This window comes from Mixophyes fleayi, chromosome 1 (assembly GCF_038048845.1).
Source record: "Mixophyes fleayi isolate aMixFle1 chromosome 1, aMixFle1.hap1, whole genome shotgun sequence".
In the NCBI taxonomy this organism is placed as follows: Eukaryota; Metazoa; Chordata; class Amphibia; order Anura; family Limnodynastidae; genus Mixophyes; species Mixophyes fleayi.
In genome coordinates, this window is record NC_134402.1 from 431,080,745 (window position 1) to 431,101,824 (window position 21,080).

Here is a 21,080-nt window from a genome sequence, read left to right on the forward strand (position 1 = left end):
AAATCAGGAGGAAGAAAATGGTTAGACAAGCTATACAGACTATAACAAAAAATATGGATCACAAGGCGCTAGATATATGTCACATAAAATTCAATAGTCCAAATAGATGTCTTCTTAATTCTCTCTCTTTTCCTCATCGTTCCATAATAGTCAATTATGGACCAACAGAAAAATAAAAATATATAATGGTGAAGCATATGAAAGAGGGGATTTCTATATCAACCAGTAGGGTCTCTCACCAAGTGGGGGGATTTTCACCCAAACTCATTTCCCAGTGCAATAAATATTAATTCAAATCACCAAGGGTTCTTTTAGCCCCCAATGGTATCATGCTTACATTGATCATGAGTAATATGAGCCAGGGCCGTAACTAGGGCTGTGCCACAGGGGCGATCGCCCAGGTCGCAACGGTGAAGGGGGGCGCAATTTAGGAATATTTTAGGTTAATTTGGTTAAAATTGAGGGCTAGGGGGGCGGCATTTGTCTTTCTCGCCCAGGGCACTAGAATTCTAATTTACGGCTCTGATATGAGCCTTGTAACATCTCTCTTAAGCAGGTTCCCACAGCAACGCTTCTTATACTGTTCAGTCTCCCTCTTGCCGGAACAGGTCACATTAAAAAAACAAAAGCTTGATCTAGGTGCATTACCTTAAAATCAATTTATTGAAAACAAAATAAAAAAATAAGTGTAGCAATTGCTCCTACCAGATGGTGCCGCGAAGGTACAGTCCACACACATATACATACACATATTATATTATAAATATATATATATATATATATATATATATATATATATATATATATATATATATATAGGAGAATAGTGATTTAAAAGTCCCGAACTCCAACATGTGCAGCTCGCAGGGCAATCCAACAGCAGGAACACAGTGCATCTTTTCCATAGCTGGTAACCAACGCGCTTCGATCCCTTCACTTGGATCTTTATCAAGGTGTATCTATTTCCTTCCCGAGGAATCACTAATGGGCTGGGGTAGCATCTGGGGTTACATCTAGCTAGGGCCCTAGCTAGATGTAAACCCCGTACCTGGGAGGAAGAGCTGTCTTGGCTTTCAGTTAAATGCTCTCCCAAACTGAGTGGTTTAAGTATATCAGGAACTGCTGACCCCATGCACAACAGTCTCTTTCTTGGCACACCTTGCTACTTCCAGCAGGATAACGCGCCATGTCACAAAGAACTCATCATCTCAAGCTGGTTCCACAAACATGACAAAGCGTTCAGTTTACTCCAACAGCCTCCACTGTCATTAGGTTTCAATCATATAGAGCATCTTTATGGAGATCACAGATTGGGGTTACGGGTGAAACTAAGTTATAACTCGCTTATGTGCGACAAAATCAGATCTGAAAATGAGGCAATGTCGGATCTCGTCGGTTTTGGATAGATATTTACTATATATAGTCTGCCGTTTTACAACAGACAGTGTGTAGGGAGGATGTCGGCTCTGCTGTGAAAATCGCATTCAAACTAGACTACAGTCTTAGACAGGGTGCAAGGGAGAGAGAAAATAATACAATAGCTGTGATTGATTATAATTTATTATAATGCAGTTTAGTTCTCCAGAGATCAGCGAGGTAGAATACTTTGCAGGTCAATGTTTCTGTCATGATCTGCCTACAGCGTATGCATTACATGCTGCTTTGCATGGCAGCTCCTGCCTTTTTGTCATTCTATTATTTGTATTTCTATTTTGTGTTCCAGCAGTACCTCTTTTCACCAGAGGTGCTGCTATTGTGCATTATTCTTGTGCTTAAGGAGTTAACCTGTATGTTCACTAATTATCTCATGCACCTGGGTGTGTCTCATTCCCCTTATATATACCTGTTCCTCCCAGCAGTCATTGCTGGTTATTGTTGTCCCATCCTGTGTTGTCCTTTCCTGTTGTCCAATCCTGATGTAATTTCCTGTTGTCCTTACCTGATTGTTTCTGGACATTCATGCTACTTTCTGCATCAGCTGGAACCTGGTATTTATCACTGCTCCTTATTACCTGTTGTTAACACCTCTCTGCAAATAAACACAGAGTGTTTTCACCTATCCATGACTCCTAGCTGTACTTCTGTTTGAGACCCGTGACAGTTTCCATATATAGTACTATGGGGTCTATTTATGACCCTTCGTTATTTTGACTTGATACTTTTCAATCCTTATCTCCTTGATAAGGATTGAAAAGTAATGGCTATGTATTAAAAAACTTCTCAGGGACAGCAGTGCCGATAACCTGCAGTCCCTGAGAAGTGACTCACCTGATCATCGCAGTCTTTTCTCAATGTTGAAGGCTGCGATGATCTTCTCTTTTTTTTTTCTTTTTTTGTTAGTGCGCATGCACGACCGAATAGTTGGTGCATGCGCAGTAACATCCTGGACGGCAAACTGCGGGATGAGTGACAGGGAGGGATCACATGATCCCTCCACACATGCGCTGTCCAGCTCTGCTCTGCGAAAGTTTTCAGATATGTTAATGTACGCCAGCTTCAGATGGCGCCAGATTCAGATGGCGTACATTAACATGTAAAAAAAGAGAAAAGTTTCTCTAGTTAAACTTTGATACATAGCGGTTCTGAGCACTTCCCATAGACTGTTATGGGGAGTGCTCAGAAAAACGATAGGAAATGCAAAGCAGCAGATATCTGAGATATCTGCTGCGATGCTTCAATAGTACATAGTGATTTCACGGTAAACCCCCGAAAACTGTTGTTTTCGGGGGTTTAACACAGGAAAAATGCTTGGTAAATAGACCCCTAAATGAGTTAGATATCATGCTGAACTAACTTGTATTTAGTCTCAAAAAACAGTGTACTGTACTGTCTAGCAGTGGAACCCAAGAAACAATTAAATATCATTTAAAATTGTAAGTTTTTCTAGTAGTAAAAGTAATGTTGTGTGGGGCAGTGACATCTGAATTAAGTGGGGAAGAAAATGGTTGTTTGCGTGTGAGGGTCAGCAGCAGAACCCCTCCAAAAACTACTATATTTTAAACTTTTTTACTCTACTTGTGAAGTTGTTAAGGATCATTCAGTGACACCTATAGTAAGTGGGGTGAAAGGGTGTTTGCATGTGAGGGTTTTTTTCTGGGCATTTTCATCATTCAGCGGTTGCATGTAGAACATTGCAGCGGCTGCAACAAAAATGTGATCTGCCATGCCACCAACTGAAGCAAGCCAGTTAGATAAATTAAACAAAAAAAACTGCAGTGTAGGGAGTGTTAGGTGCAAGATATAAAAATGTTGAAACACTACACACACACTAAATTTGGAACGTTAGACAGCGTGCCTCATGAAAAGTGAAGAGGCAGTAAGATGGAGAGTTTAAGTACCCAATTGTAAAGCGTTACGTAATTTGCTGGTGCTATAAAAATAAATGATCATGATAGACGAAGGTGGAGTGCACCCATACTAAAAACCTTCAAAGACTACGCACACAATACATTTGGAGCATAATAGGGCATCTATCAGAGACACTGATGCTACAGAAACAGGCAGCAGTCACTAGATTGACAGTGGTATGAATGTGTATAGTTAGACATTTATACAAGTAAATAGATGAAGGTGTCCTGCAACCATACAAAAGAATTCAAAGACTAGTACTATGCACTTCTTGATGGGCAGAGCATTCAGCCAAGAGGAGGAGCTTTCCTACCTTATTTTACTTAGAAGAGGTTGTTTAGGAGTATGGTCGATCTGGCTAAATAGTAATACATTACTATTAATAACAATAATAATAATAATAAAAAAAGAATAGTAATAATATTATTAATAATGATAATAATGCAATACATTTTGAATATTACAGGGCATCCATCATAGGCAGTGAAGCTACAGTAACAGACAGAGGTCATTGGACAGACAGTGGTATGAATGAATATTGAGTCAAGTAATTAGAAGAAGGTGAACTGAACCCAATATAAAAATGTTGATACATTTTTAAGGTAATACAGCATGCCTCATAGAAAGTAAAGAGGCAGTAAGAAGCAGAGTTCAAGTAGATACCCAACATATAGGTGTGATTTTGGTGGAAAAGGGCATTACTAAGAGTGAGATGATGGGCCAACAGATATCATTTTAAATTGTCACAAAATATGAAATTCGCTTTACCAAGGATTAACTTTTGAAGGATACATCTCGCACATAGAACAGTAATTGTTCTATCTACTAAAATAGTAATCTGAGCACCTAATACACCTAGGAATTTGTTTAGCTAATACCAATGATCACACTACTAAATCCATTACATAAAGTTGATGAAATTAAACATTGATTAGGACAAGTAGTAAATGCTGCGGGGAAGGTCAGTTGCACGCTCTGTATTTCAGATGCGACTGTAGGAGAGCCAGCTCTCCCTAAAAGCACATTGATTTGTTAATATGCACATGACACACGAGCTAACATCGTCAGTCCAGTGTCAATGTCAGTCTGACTGGAATAGGAACATTTCAGCTACACTTCAAGAAAATTCCTTTTACTTTTCCATCCAATCACTGGGGGACTCTTCACAGGGTTTTTTCCTTGTACATTTCTGCCAGAATGAGTCTAAAAAAAAATTACATTGATACTTACTTTTTTCATCTGTTTTAGCTATTTACTATAACAGATGGTAACATTATTTTACTAATGTTACTGATCTAGTCTTTTTCCACTCCTAAAATAATGCTATGTATATTATGATAAGGGAATTAGCTCTGGTAACAGCCTTAGTCAGTAGTGTTTAGGTGTCAATTTAGGGCAGTGGTTCCCAAACTTTTGCAGTTCGCGGCACCCTTAGAGTCTCCAAATTTTTTCAAGGCACCCCTCCAAAATAATTACTGAGCAGTCCTGTTTTAGAAGTAGTTGGGTCAAAAAATTGTAATAAGTATTTAGGTCACGACAGAAGTACTTATTTAGTTGTATGCAAAAATGCCCCTCTGCATCCAGACACTCTGCCCCCTCTGCAACCAGGCACACTGCCCCCTCTGCAACCAGGCACACTGCCCCCTCTGCATCCAGGCACACTGCCCTCTCTCACGTTGCCCCCTCTGCACTCTGTCACGCTGTCCCCTCCTCTGCCACGCTGGCCCCCTCCTCTGCCCTCTGTCACGCTGTCCCCCTCCTCTGCCCTGTCACGCTGTCCCCCTCCTCTGCCCTTTGTCACGCTGTCCCCCTCCTCTGCCCTCTGTCACACTGTCCCCCTCCTCTGCCCTCTGTCACGCTGTCCCCCTCCTCTGCCCTGTCGCGCTGTCCCCCTCATCTGCCCTCTACCCCCCTCATCTGCCCTCTGTCCCGCTGTCCCTCTCCTCTGCTCTCTGTCCCCCTCCTCTGCCCTCTGTCACGCTGTCCCCCTCCTCTGCCCTCTGTCCCCCTCCTCTGCCCTCTGTCACGCTGTCCCCCTCCTCTGCCCTCTGTCCCCCTCATTTGCCCTCTGTCACACTGTCCCCCTCATCTGCCCTCTGTCACGCTGTCCCCCTCCTCTGCCCTCTCTCCCCCTCCTCTGCCCTCTGTCCCCCTCCTCTGCCCTCTCTCCCCCTCCTCTGCCCTCTGTCCCCCTCCTCTGCCCTCCTCCTCTGCCCTCTGCCCCCCTCCTCTTCTCTGTCACTTTTGCATGAAGTCTGGATTTCCTAGGTGTCGATTTTACAGCAATCAACATATTACTGTCACTGTAATTGTTATCAGATTCTCTGTCGTCGCAGTAATGACTGCCTCTGTTGCCTCTTAGGGGTCTATTTATTAAGACACTCTGTAATATAGAATTTATATCACTGCTTATTGCAGCGATAGGAAATCTTTACTCTTCGCAATTTATCAAAAAAATGTCCGGCAGAGGTAGGAGGAGTCCCGAGAGGAGGTGGTGGTGCTTGAGGTCCCCGGCGAAGGCTACTACAAACGATGGACCTTACCAGACTGAGGACTTTATGAATAAACCCTAAAGGGTTTATAGTCTTTTATCAATTGATAAATAGACCTATTTGTCTCTCTAGAACTGCTTCCTGTCTCTTACGCCTCCTGCCTCTAAGGACACACACTGGCCTCACCGGTTCCTCTCTTTCCTGCTACTTGCAGATCTTCTCTCTCATACTTCCTGCCTGAACCACAATGGCCGTCTCCTCAGCTCCTTGCCTGAGTTACTTGCTTGTTCTTTCTTCTGGGCCACCCATAAATGTGGTCATACCTCATTTTGAACCTTCGGGGAGAGGATCCTATCCTCCCAGGGACACCAGATGAGCAATGCAAAACACCTTTGTTTTGCACAATTGAGTCTCGATGGGATGACAGTCCACGCCTCAACTCCATGCTCTGGAGCAGCCTCTTGATAAATCTTGAGAGCTATGGAACATCAGGATTGTCTTTATGACGTGCGTCGCTTTGTGTGTGTGAAGATTATTACATTACTCGGAGTGCATCTAGAAATTTGCTTACTGAAGGTCTATAATTTTAATGAGACATATTCGATGGAGAAACAGTAGCAGGAACACTTGTCACCTGTAATAAAGCAGTCCTCATATACAATGCCCCATGTAATAATAATGGGCAGCATTTCTGTCTCCCCACCATAAATCCTCAACCAGCCCTAGTTTTAGACAACCTGTGGTCGTTTCCTCTATAACAGGGAGCCATGTGGTTTGTACCTCTATCGGAGGACGTGAGCAGCACAAAAACAGCCCCACTCCCCCATTGCACAAACTAATATTCACATGCTGAAAAGCAGTGAATCTCTTTCCGACTCTCCTGGGATGTGAGTGCCAAGGTAATTAACATGATTAGGATCCCTGGAGTAACAATTTTGCTCTTTGTAATTGAATTTCACTGTTAGACATTAAAGAAGAACTGATTCTGCCAGGATCTCTCCATCCAGTTGAAGGCTGTCCCTGTGGACGGGGACGTCAGGTTTTGCAATCCGCTACCGTGACTATCTCTGCTTCTCACCGTTTACACAAAAAACGACTTAATGCTGTGAGCTCTGGAGAAGCATTACATGTGAACATGGGAGGGACCCTTATAGTTCTGCTATGTGGGGATTCATAGGTCAAAAAAATAAGAGGTTCTGCCTAAATGAAAAAAAAATAATACAATTAATGTAAACAGATATCTTCTTTCATATTTAATGAATAGAATTCCCCTTCTGCCAACTAGCACAGTCACGTGATTTCTAACCAATGATATGAAGTCAATGATTAGACATAGGAACATAAATTTCAAAACCGCTCAGTGAAATATACACTGCATTCCACATTCGCACATAAAATTTTGTTTCACAGGCGGAATTGACCCACATAGTCACACCCCAACCATACCAAACAGCAGAGTGAATCGTCCCAGCTCTATTCGTAGACCATGATTTCAGGTTACTGCAGATGTACAAATACAGTGCGGAATGTCAAAGCAAAAGAGGAACTCAAAGATTGTATCACGAGAACATCGGACCTCCGCAAAATAGCCTATTCCATTACAACACTTGAATCCTGAGAAATCTACTGGACTTATCTCTTGTTATAAACTTGTTGTTCCATACTAATCATATGAATCATATATCCATTCTCACTTTTATTATACACATAGCTGTCAGTATAAAAAATGGAGTCTATGCTTCAAATTCAACAATATCCGTGTTTGGATTTGGTAGTCCTTTAAAGACTAATTCCACCCCAAATTGAACATTTGTTGACGGTAGAATTCCAATTAGTTGAACATGAAGCTTAAACATTAGTTACTTAGGGTCCAGCATGTTTCCCCTTATATCTGCTGCCATCAGCCGATACTCTTCCTGCTCCCGGTGAGATTTGCTTTTGCATGCAGCCAACCTGTTGTCTATCTACAACATGAGGCCTGCAGGAGCAAGGAACGCATTGATGTGCCACAGCAGACATATGGTTACACGTGGTATTGGGTGAAATGTCAGACCCCAGATAATTAATATACTGGACAATGGACCTGTCCCCAGCACACCCTGGAAGCAGCGATTTTATACAAATACTTATAAGAATGCCACCTGTCAATTCACTAGGAACAAATGCATTCCCAAGATCAGGGACAACGAAGTCACCTAGTGAACTGACTGTATATAGATTAATCCAAGCATCACAATAACCTCCTCATACTCATTAAGGTGATGGACACCAGCTGTAAGTTTCTACGTGCTTAACATGGACTCACCATCCTGACACGTCTCGCCTCCCTTTCCTAGGTTACAATGGCACTGCGAGCCACCGCGGTCATAGTCATTGAGACAGAAGCTATCGGCAGGGCAGACGGTTTCCTCACATGTCAGATCAAACAACCTTGGGGGAAACACCGATCCTGTTCTCCTAGCAAGCTTGGGTGTGGTGGCTCTAATGGTGGTGGCAGCAGGTGACGGGGTGGTGCTGGTTATTGAGGGAGTGGTCAGTGATGGTTTTGCAGTAGTAGCCGATGTCACCGGGACAGCAACGGTGGTTGTTCTTAAAGGAATTATCTTTGTATATGTCCCTGGGGTCATCTTTGCTTCAACCACAATTTTCCTATTACCACGTTTCATGGGCGGAAGTGGTTTCACCTGTGGAAACATTAATATATTTTTTTTACAAGATATGATAACCATCAAAAAATAGAAACATTCTGCTTATACATTAGAACAGTAACCACTAAGTCTAGGAACATTTCCTTGAGAAATAAATAATGTTATCAACATATTTTGTATTATGCACAAAAAAACCTATTTTGTCCGGGAAAGTCCCGAATTCTGGGTAGGTCTCCCGGACTCCAGGGAGGACAGGAAATTCTCCCACATTCTGCAGGATGGGAGCCTCCGTGACGCAACTCTTCGGTGAATCGCGTCATTGCATCGTTGGGCCGGGGTGGGCAGCAAAAATTGCAGCACTTCAGCCCAGACTTGCAGCACCAGGATCCTTCCGTCCTCCCACTTAACCTCCCCTCTGTCCCAGGGTAAGACCAAAAAGTTGAGTTGGTACGCATGATATATATATATATATATATATATATATATATATATATATATATATTACATTTTTAGAGCCACGGTAAGGTTTTCAATGTATCCCTAAATGATTTGTTTTTGCTATTCAAGATATGTGATATTCCAAGATATTCCTTAAACAAGTAACTTGCTGGTTTATACGGTAACCTTTCAGGCTGGACAACGCCGCGGAACCTTATTGCCCAAGGCTCCGTCAGCGCTTTGCATAGAAGTGAATCTTCCCCCTTGTATTTTAATTCTAATTTTAAATAAGATTCGTCACATTTATTATGTCATACCAGAAAAATGAGCCACTGTCTGACCTACTATATCAGCTAATGCTTTTATATGTTAACTTAGACAGTGAATTAGTTCAAGTCTCTGCTTCAATACATACTTGTCACACAGATGATCTTGGTAAAGGTTATAGGTATTGAACTGAAAACTTTAATCAATTCAGTACGTACATTTTAAGGCGTCACACAACAGGATAACCCATAGTATCTTCTTTTGCTCTAGGAATATTTTCTTGCAGATAACGTCGGAGAAGATTATAGAACAATAAAACCTTCTAGATGGAGCAAATCTCATTAATGACCCTCTTCCTGGCATAGGACATCCTCTATATCTACCACACTGACAACCCTCAGTGCTGGCAGAACTGTGTTGGATGGTAAGCGTTGTAAGAGGTGCCATGTTATTGCCTGTGATCACTGGGGCTCTCAGTCTAATCCTAAATCCTCTTATCCATTTCTTCTTCAGTTGTAGATACCATTACAAAAGTAGAGTTATGGGGAGTCTTGATTTATTTGTTCACTTTTACAATAGCGGGCCCCGTAAAATCCAGCCACAAGGGAGTGTAATACATAAAATCACCCTAAGGGGGCACTTTTTTTATTCACCTTGATAGCCATTCACATAAACACGTTTTCTCACACTGATATGCACGCCTCCGTGTTTTAGCTGAGGTTATTAATCTATGTACAGTTTGGTTTGAAAATTGAAAAACACCTCGTTATTAAGTGCACACGGGTGTCACATTTTTCGCCTTTACTCCATTCTGTTTTTAATCATTTTTTGGTTGTTGAACGGCTGAACGGAAGAGGAGGAGAGATGGAATCTCGCATAGAGATCATTGATAACTAGGGAGAGACTCTGATGCAAATGTCTCTGCAGACAGGATGTTAAGCAGAGGTGGGAATAGTCAAAATGATTTCACCCAGCCCATCTATGTCATCCTCTAAGGAAAGAGGGCTGTCTCACATCCCCAGCATTCCCCCTTCATCCATAGCTGTAGTGTGGCCTTAAAGAGCGAACAGTTCATGTACTAATCAAGTACAACGCTGAGGACTTACCCAGGAGGTGATGGGGTCTGGCCTCCTCTGTATGACCTGCCTAGGGCTCCTGTCAGACCTGCCTAGGGCTCCTGACAGTGTGAAGGGCAGTCCTATCTGCCAAGAGGAGTTCACATTTGGACTAATTAATCCAGAGACAACAACGAGGTACTTTTAGGGATTCCATCATTTTGCAATGACAAATCAGGACCTCAGGGCATGAACCCCAGCTCAAACATTCACTTGGTAGACAAATACTGTAAAAGAGTTCTAGCCATTTATTCAGACCGGTCACACTTATTTAGAGCATAGTGGGTTTGATTTATGGTAAAAAGAGAATTGTTACATATCTGTAGGGGAAATGAGGACTGTCCTGGGAAAATGGGCGCATGTGGGAGTCATAGGTGAGCCAGAGTGAAGGACAGGATTTTAACCTCTAAACTGGGACCAAGATGAATTTAGGTGCAGCTCACCGTCATCCCCAATATTGGTTTGTAGGTAACAGTTCTCCAATGTCTGGCATACAGTTCACTGACGAGACAAACATGATAATTACAGATAAATGAGGCTGACCCTTCTGCTTCCTTTGTCAGTTCAGGCCTAATTCTCACTATAGGACATCATATAAAGACACAAGAGACTCTGATCTCCTGGTTACACTGACAAATAACTGTCCAATAAGAGTTATCTCAGTTCCATAAAGATATCACTCTTCAATCAATTCTTCTTGTCTTTATACTTCTACAACATCTACACTGATTCCAATAGATCTCCAAGATCCCAGGGTTACATTACTATCATATTTTATATGATATATTATCATATTTGTCCTAGAACATATTGCGTAGTCTATGTCTATTATTGTGTAACAATGATGAAGCTCCTCTGCGTTATAATAACAAGCTCGCTGCACCAACCACAGGCTGTTAAAGGTACTACAGACTAAACCGCATCCAACACTTGTTTTGCAATAACATTTCCACGAATGTAGTGTTCTGACGATGCAGAAGAAGTTATTGTGAAATGGCTTTTACTGTCCATTTGGCCATTCAAGACATTTGCTCTGGGAAGGACCTAAAAGTTAGATATTGTTCCCTTTTCTCCTTTTTTTAAGTAGATAGAAAACTAGAATACACCACAAATTTACTTACGTCATCGATATAGATATCATAATCGGAGTCATCAATGCTATAGCCATCGTCGTCACTTATTTTAGGGTCTGTAACATATCCATTAACATAATTTCCAGACCCCAACTCGTCTGTGCCTGGAACGAAAGACAAATAACTTGAGATTTATAAAGAATGAATACAACCAATTGTACAGCACTATGCATTATACTAAACGCTATACACCATGTCATTATACACCATGTCATTATACACCATGTCATTATACACCATGTCATTATACACCATGTCATTATACACCATGCCATTATACACCATGCCATTATACACCATGTCATTATACACCATGTCATTATACACCATGCCATTATACACCATGTCACTTGCTGATCTTAAGAAAATTACTATTATAGAAAAATACATTTACTGTTGCAATTAATGATGAATCCCAGGCAGTTACCAAGATGTGATTACTCCTATATTAACCAGCCTTGCTCTGTCGCTGCGGGTCCGAGACCCTCTCATGCTATGCCAACTATATAAATGTCTCCAAGGAGTAGATTTACTAAAGCTTTAAAGAGGAACGGTGGAGGTGTTGCCCATTCAACTAATTAGATTCTAGAGATCATGTATCTAGTACATTGTAGAAAATAACTAAAATCTGATTGGTTGCTATGGTCCACCCATAACTTACATCCTCATTTTGAAACCATCTTCTTCAAAACCCCAACATTCCATCCACCCAAAACCATCCCCTTAACTATTCACTTACCTTTTACTTGTATAACCACACACAAGACATGCCGACAGTATCTTCCTGTATTTGCATCTAACTATTGCACTGGCATTATGGTACAGGAAGTGTTTTGATAGAGGAGGATTTCATCTAGGGAAATTAGTAGGTTACCTAGTGAAGAAGAGCACCAAGGCCCTGATTCATTAAGGAACGTTAAGCAAAAAATTGAGTACGTTTTCTTACTCAAGTTTTCTGGACAAAACCATGTTGCAAAGCAAGGGGTATAAATGAGTTTATTATTTTGCACATAAGGAAAATACTTTGTTTTTTCATGTAGCACACAAATACTTGATAGCTTATTTGTACACTGAAATTTGAAGTTGATATTTGTGTGCTACATGAAATAACAGTCAGTATTTAACTTATGTGCAAAATAAAAAAAACTAATTTGCACACCTTGCATTGTAACATGGTTTTGTCCAGTAGACTACTCATTAAGGGTGTGCACTGGCCACTTTTGGTGTTTTGGGTTTTGGGTTCTGATTAGCTTGAGGTTTTGGGTTCTGGTTTGTTTTGCCAAAACACCCCACGAAAGGTTTTGGTTCTGATTTCGGGTTTTGGGTTCTGATTTTTTTGTAAAAAAGCATAAAAAGTGCTAAAATCCATCAATTTGTTTTTTTTTTTCACTCCTACACTATTATTAACCTCAATAACATTCATTTCCACTAATTTCCAGTCTATTCTGAACACCTCACACCTCACAATATTGTTTTTAGTCCAAAAGGTTGCACCGAGGTAGCTTGATGTCTAAGCTAAGCGACACAAGTGGGCGGCACAAACACGTGGCCCATCTAGGAGTGGCACTGCAGTGGCAGACAGGATGGCAGTTTGAAAAACTAGGCCCCAAAGAGCACATAATGGTCAAAAAACAGGTGCAAGCTGGAATTGTCCTTGGGCCCTCCCACCCACCCTTATGTTGGTGAAATAGGACATGCGCACTTTAACAAACCAATCATTTCAGCGACAGGGCCAACAAAACTACTGTGGCTGAAATGATTGGTTTGTTTGGGCCCCCACACCAAAAAAGCAATTCATCTCTCCCTGTACAAACTAAACTGGCTCTACTGAGGCAAGATGTCGTCCTCATCCTCATCCTCTGATTCCTCGCCCCCTTCAGTGTGTACTTCCTCATCCTCACACATTATACACACTATATAGGCAGAGGACATTACACCTACCCAACATGACCTGTCCACTGGATGTTGTCATAATACAATTCTATTATACTCTGTACAGACAGAGAACACTGTACCTACTCATCAAGAACAGATCACAGTTTTATTACACTATGTAGAGAGAGAGGACACTGTACTACTCAACATGAAGTGACCACTGGACATGATCCTACCTAGTACAATCCTATTACACTCTATATAAACATAGGACATTACATACACCCAACAAGACCTGACCATAGCTCAATTCCATTACACTCAAAACAGATTAAGGAACTCATCACATGGTGAGTTCCCTTATCAGGAAATATATTTACTCAGGCAAATATATGCTAGAAACAAATTAGGGAGCAATTTGCGACTTGTTTTGTTATGATAGCTACACGTATTTCCATGATTTGGAGCTTATGATAGGAGCACTACCTGAGGACTCTAACAAGTAGAGATGGTCACTGACCCCCGTGTTTTGGTTTTGGATTCGGTTTTGGTTCTGGATTACCGTCGTGTTTTGGTTTTGGTTTTGCAAAACCGCCATTACGTGTTTTGGTTTTGGTTTTGTTTGGTTTTGTTTTGCTATTTTTTTGGAAAATCCATGTTTTTGGGCCTAAATTAACCCAATTTAGTGCTCCAACTGTTTTAGAGACAAGTAATCTAATTGTTGAGGTAATAAATCATCCAAAAAAACAGTTTAATTCTTCGTTGGTAGGCCTTCATTTATTCTACACACAAAACAGATTGTCTTCCTCTCCATCTATGCATATTGGCAATGCAGCCATCGTCTTTGAATGTATATTACACCCTACACTTATAGTTAAATATGTAAAGAAATGGAAAAAGCCAGTTTGGTTTCTGTCTCTCAAGGCCCCCCTCCACTTGTATAAAATACCAAAAAATTCAGCCCTTATAGACTGTACAATATTAATTGACATGGAGAAAGCCAGTTTGGTTTCTGTCTCTCTAGGCCCCCCTCCACTTGTATAAAATACTAAAAAATTCAGCCATTATAGACTGTACAATATTAATTGACATGGAGAAAGACAGTTTGGTTTCTGTCTCTCTAGGCCCTCCTCCACTTGTATAAAATACCAAAAAATTCAGCCATTATAGACTGTACAATATTAATTGACATGGAGAAAGCCAGTTTGGTTTCTGTCTCTCTAGGCCCCCCTCCACTTGTATAAAATACCCAAAAATTCAGCCATTATAGACTGTACAATATTAATTGACAAGGAGAAAGCCAGTTTGGTTTCTGTCTCTCTAGGCCCCCCTCCACTTGTATAAAATACCCAAAAATTCAGCCATTATAGACTGTACAATATTATGAAAAATGGACAAAGCCAGTTTAGAGTCACTCTGTCTATGACACCCTACCCTTAAGGATAAATTGCCCTAACAGCAGCCTTTCAAGATGGTATGTGATATGGAAATGCCACAAGTCCCTTTCCTCTTTGGGGGTAGATTGCACCCTACACTTACATAGAAAGTTTTAAAAAGATGTTATCGGCATCATCTTCAGCTTAATCCTCACCCTCATCAGTGTGTACGTCATCATCACAGACTATCAATTCATCGCCGCTTGAATCCGCCATTAGAGAACAGTCAGTGCTTGGATGTCTTGGATGGTGAAGGCCTTCCTCGTGGAAGATGTAGTTAATTTTTATAAACATCATTTTCTCCACATTTTTGGGAAGTAACCTTCTACGGCGATCACTGACTAAGTTCCCTGCTGTGCTGAACACTCGTTCAGAGTACACACTGGAGGGTGGGCAGCTTAGGTATTGCAAAGCAAGTTTGTACATGGGTTTCCAAATGGCCTGCTTTTCTTCCCAGTAAGGAAAGGGACTGTCTGACATTTCCATATCAACTACCTCTTGAAAGTAATCCTTGCATCAATCACATCTCTCAGTTTGCGTAACAAATTGTCAGCCGTATGCCTGTTAGTGATGCCGGTGATACAAAGAGTGGCCTGCCTGTGACAAATGTTACGTAGTGGTGTACATGCTGCTGCTGTTCCTGCTGGTGAAGGTGAATGACCAACCCAGTGGGCTGTCACAGTCATATAGTGTTTGGTTTGGCCACTTCCACTTGTCCACATATCTGTGGTTAAGTGAACAGTGGGCAGAATGGCATTTTTCAGCGCAATCTCTACATTTTTACACACTTTTTGGTATAGTTGTGGAATAGCTTTACGGGAGAAATGGTGTCGCGATGGAATTCTGTAACGCGGACACAAAACCTCAATTAACTGTGAAAAACCAGCTGCGTTTATTGTGGAGATTGGACGCAGATCTAACACTAACATTGCAGCCATGGCGTCTGTAATTCGCTTGGCGACTGGGTGCCTGCTGTCATATTTGCTTCCCCTCGCAAATGATTGTTTCACAGTTAATTGCTGAAATGTAGGACTGCTCATTTTATTAACCTGCCTCTGGGATGACGATTCACCCTCAGCAGCAGCAACAGCAGCAGCAGGACTAATGCTTTCTTCAGAGGAATCAATAATAGTGCTGGAGTCATCCAGCCTTAAGTGGGATGCCGGGCTAACTCAGAGCGCTACTGAGGATATTGATGAGGATGGTGTGGTGGGTGTATTTTGTAGCCGTGGGTATGTCGGTGAGCGGAGGGTCTTAGCTGATGAGGGAGTGCTTGTATTCTTTTGGGAATCACTTTCAGCTTTTCCCAACACTTTGCCATGAACTCTCGTTAAATGGCGTAACATAGACGAGGTTCCAAGATGGTTAAGGTCCCTCCCTCGACTGACTGTGGCTTGACATACACTACAAATGGCTATACAATTGTTGTCTGGATTTGGGTAGAAATAATTCCACACATAAGAAGTGGATTTTTTTGTTTTATGCCCAGGCATGACAATGGCCTTTTTCTTGTCACGTGCCAGAACTGCTGCCACTGGTGCAGGACTTACACAAACAACCTCATCCTCATCAACATCCTCATTAGCGCCCTCGTCGCCTACACAAATCTCCCCCTCATCCTCTTCTAATTCCAAAGTGGCATCCTCAATTTGGGTATCACTGGCTACACTCGGGCTATTAAGGCACACATCAGCAGAATGCTCACGATTAGACATCCCACTGTTGGATGGACTCTCCACAGGGATTGTTGTCATTTGTGAATCAGAGCAAATATTCTCCTGTAATGCCTCACTGTTATCTTGCAGCTCGGCTTTGACGCGTAACAGTAGTTGTGCACCAATTGTAGGCTGGGTAACTTTTTGGGATCTGCCACTAATAGCCAAAGGTGAAGGCCTCATTCTCTCTTTGCCACTGCGTGTGTAGAATGGCATGCTTGCAATTTTTTTTTATCGTCACTTAACTTTTGCTCAGTTACACTTCTTTTTCGCTTCAATACAGTAAATTTTTTTTTGGTTTTTGTTTTTTGCACTAATTTGAAAACACTCTGTTGTTTTACATCGCCTTGGCCAGATGACGTACTGGGAACACTAACATCAGGACTGGTGACAGAACCTGGTTGCTCATTCAGATCATATGTGGACTGCTTTGAATCCATTCTGAGCGCAAACCACTGGGGAGTGCTAAAAATTATTTAGTAGATACTGCTGACAGTTATGACTTTTGACAGCCAGAAATATTAATGCACAATTAGGGAGGACACCCCAAAAGCACTGAGGAGTGCTAAAAATTATTTGGTAGATACTGCTGACAGATATGACTTTTGACAGCCAGAAATATTAATGCACAATTAGGGAGGACACCCCAAAAGCACTGAGGAGTGCTAAAAATTATTTAGTAGATACTGCTGACAGATATGACTTTTGACAGCCAGAAATATTAATGCACAATTAGGGAGGACACCCCAAAAGCACTGAGGAGTGCTAAAAATTATTTAGTAGATACTGCTGACAGATATGACTTTTGACAGCCAGAAATATTAATGCACAAATAGGGAGGACACCCCAAAAGCACTGAGGAGTGCTAAAAATTATTTAGTAGATACTGCTGACAGTTATGACTTTTGACAGACAGAAATATTAATGCACAATTAGGGAGGACACCCCAAAAGCACTGAGGAGTGCTAAAAATTATTTAGTAGATACTGCTGACAGATATGACTTTTGACAGCCAGAAATATTAATGCACAACTAGGGAGGACACCCCAAAAGCACTGAGGAGTGCTAAAAATTATTTAGTAGATACTGCTGACAGATATGACTTTTGACAGCCAGAAATATTAATGCACAATTAGGGAGGACACCCCAAAAGCACTGAGGAGTGCTAAAAATTATTTAGTAGATACTGCTGACAGATATGACTTTTGACAGCCAGAAATATTAATGCACAATTAGGGAGGACACCCCAAAAGCACTGAGGAGTGCTAAAAATTATTTAGTAGATACTGCTGACAGATATGACTTTTGACAGCCAGAAATATTAATGCACAATTAGGGAGGACACCCCAAAAGCACTGAGGAGTGCTAAAAATTATTTAGTAGATACTGCTGACAGATATGACTTTTGACAGCCAGAAATATTAATGCACAATTAGGGAGGACACCCCAAAAGCACTGAGGAGTGCTAAAAATTATTTAGTAGATACTGCTGACAGATATGACTTTTGACAGCCAGAAATATTAATGCACAATTAGGGAGGACACCCCAAAAGCACTGAGGAGTGCTAAAAATTATTTAGTAGATACTGCTGACAGATATGACTTTTGGCAGCCAGAAATATTAATGCACAATTAGGGAGGACACCCCAAAAGCACTGAGGAGTGCTAAAAATTATTTAGTAGATACTGCTGACAGATATGACTTTTGACAGCCAGAAATATTAATGCACAATTAGGGAGGACACCCCAAAAGCACTGAGGAGTGCTAAAAATTATTTAGTAGATACTGCTGACAGATATGACTTTTGACAGCCAGAAATATTTATGCACAATTATGGGGGACACCCCAAAAGCGCTGGGGAGTGCCAAATATGAAGAAAAAATAATAAACCTCTATCCTACTCTCTGCACTAGCGATTTTGGTTAGAGCAATTGCAAGAACAATATTGTATTCTCTGTCCCTGCTCTAATTAGCCTATGACTACACCCTGCTCTCTCCCTCTGTCAAATGGCGATGGATTGCTGTGGAGGCATGTATTTATAAAGTTGAAGTATCGCGAGAACCGAGCCCCGAGATCAGACGACGTCACAATGACGTTCGGCCTCGATTTGGATTCGGAACGGGCGGGAGAGTACCGAGCTGCTCAGCTCGGTACTCGGATACCCAAAGTTCGGGTGGGTTCGGTTCTCGGAGAACCGGACCCGCCCATCTCTACTAACAAGTGACAGTAAATGTTGATGTCTGTAAGTGAAATCAGCACCAGAGTGACAGAGATTCCTCGGGGTAAGTACTAGGCCTAGCACGGTCATGCTGGAGATAGCCTGTATATAGAAACATTGAGTATTTATACAGGAATGAGGCTGGCTGTTGTTGAAATTGGACTGTATGTGGTGGTCATGGGACTGTTGTACTGACGGGCTGGTTATACTGATTTGGACTGAATTTTCTGGGCATTTTGGGCTGGATAAGCTGGGGATCATAATATTCTATATATGAGGCAGTGTAATATGATGGTGTATAATACACAGTATTTACTTTTTTTGCAATATCTTTTTTGCCATACCATTCACACTAATATTTGTTGTTTTCACATTACTGTGTACCCCTGTTATATCCATTTATGAAGTGACACACATAGTAGTTATTACCTGGTTTTCAGTATTGCATTCCACATTATACATGGCGAGTTGAGTAAATCCTGACGGAAAAAAAATCAACCTCCCTCTTCCCTGATCCATCTGAGCCCGACTGAAGATGGCGGCCGCAAGCGGGGAATTTATACAAACCGAGTCTCGCGAGATCCGACGCGGGGATTTGGCGTCATAGCCTCGGTTTAATTTTTTTTAGCGCCAGAAATACCCGAACAGTGCTCGGATCCTCTCGGATCCGCACTGTTCGGGTGGGCTCGGATTGCGCTAATCCGAGCCCGCTCATCTCTAATACTTATTCAATTTTTTACTTAAACTTTCCTTAATGAATCAGGCCCCAAATTACTAAAAAGAACTGAGCTTGTGGTGTGGTTCACCCTGCTTGGACCATGCTGACCTCAAGTGCACAGAAAAAAAAGAGCAAGCATTGAAATCAGTGAAACTAGGCATCCCCCCTCAGTCACATACTAGCTCAGTGTTGGCTAACCTGTGACACTCCAGGTGTTGTGAAACTACAAGTCCCAGCATACCCTTCCAGCAATAAGCTGCTATATATTGGCAAAGCATGGTGGGACTTGTAGTTTCACAACACCTGGAGTGTCACAGGTTAGCCAACACTGTACTAGCTCAATGCAATATCCACTGCAGCATGTATAATGTAAATTAATACATTTCTCTATCATACTTGCCAACTCTCCTGGGATGTCCGGGAGACTCCTGAAATCCGGGTAGGTCTCCCAGACTCCCGGGAGAGCCAGCAAGTCTCCCGCATCCCGCAATTCGCAAGCTAAAATACCGCGATTTACGATGAATCGCGTCATTATGGCCCCGCGACAAAACGATATTCCCATTGCGGGGTCCGCCCCCTCCCGCCCTCTAGTCACGCCCCCTGTCCGGGATCTCCTGGACTTCACTATTTGAAAGTAGGCAAGTATGGTCTCTATATAATATGTTGGCACTATATCAAAAAAATGATAATAAAAGGACAAGAATATTGTAAGTCACTGAGGAGTTGCATAAATATTTAAAGGCACAAGGAGGGAGGCCAAGTACTTTTGCACAGCTCACAGATATCCTTGTTGACTTTAATATCCAAATAAACTTATAGTAAGGAGAGGGTACGTTATTCCTTATAATACACAAGTTTTCCTAATGAACACTGAAGCAATGACATCAGCGCTCACTGATGATAAGCAATGACATCAGAAATCATGGGCTATACAGATATTATTGAGAGGCGTTTATATATTTATTAGAATCACTTGTGTATTATAATAATATTTATAATAATATTTTTACAACACCCTTCCAGTAAGTGCAGCAAAGCATTAAAAAGCATAAAATGGACGGTACACATCTTTGTCACCACACCCAAACACTCAGCCGGACGCTGGCACGGCCCCCGTTTCCACCATTGCTAAATAGAGACAGACCAGTGTGTGCATCAGAGGACTCTTCTGAATGGGACACTCATGGGGACTATTTGGAGGAAGCGTCACCCGCTGTGACAATTTTTTAATTAAAGGATGTAAAGAACCTCATCTCCTGCAAACGTCTTTCTACATTTGGTACAGTAGCAGCTCAGATACATATTGGGTCAGAGAAACATTTCAGATTTTTTTAAAATCAATACAGTGAGCATTGAAAGTGAATTCAATTACGCCACCTATAATAGGCATTGTGCTTGGCAAGGACATAACGATTGCTTTAAAAGCCTGATCGATGCAGGCACCATGCCCCCTCCTCCACCCCTCATATTTAAATCCTGCTATTTATAACCTTGTTTTCACTCCTGCTGCCTTGTCACATAGGTGTGAAAGATTGTAGGACAAAAAGCAGCCTCCATAGCACATAACATGGACTCCCCAGGGTGATGGCAAAATTATATCTAATGAGCACTAACGCTGATCTAATTAAATGGGTGACAATGTGCAATATAATTTTACATAACCGATTCAATGTAC

The 21,080-nt window shown here is 41.6% G+C and overlaps 1 protein-coding gene across 2 annotated transcripts in view; it reads right to left on the reverse strand.

Moving 5' to 3' along the window:
* The window catches only part of EGFLAM (EGF like, fibronectin type III and laminin G domains), a 122,018-nt gene that overhangs the window by 39,408 nt on the left and 61,530 nt on the right, over positions 1 to 21,080 (reverse strand). For both annotated transcript variants that reach the window (XM_075184226.1, XM_075184225.1), the window contains exons 8-9: positions 11,430 to 11,545; positions 8,146 to 8,524 (exon numbers count right to left, since the gene is read on the reverse strand). In XM_075184226.1, coding sequence (XP_075040327.1) covers positions 8,146 to 8,524; positions 11,430 to 11,545 — 495 coding nt within the window. The remainder of the gene's footprint in view (positions 1 to 8,145; positions 8,525 to 11,429; positions 11,546 to 21,080) is intronic.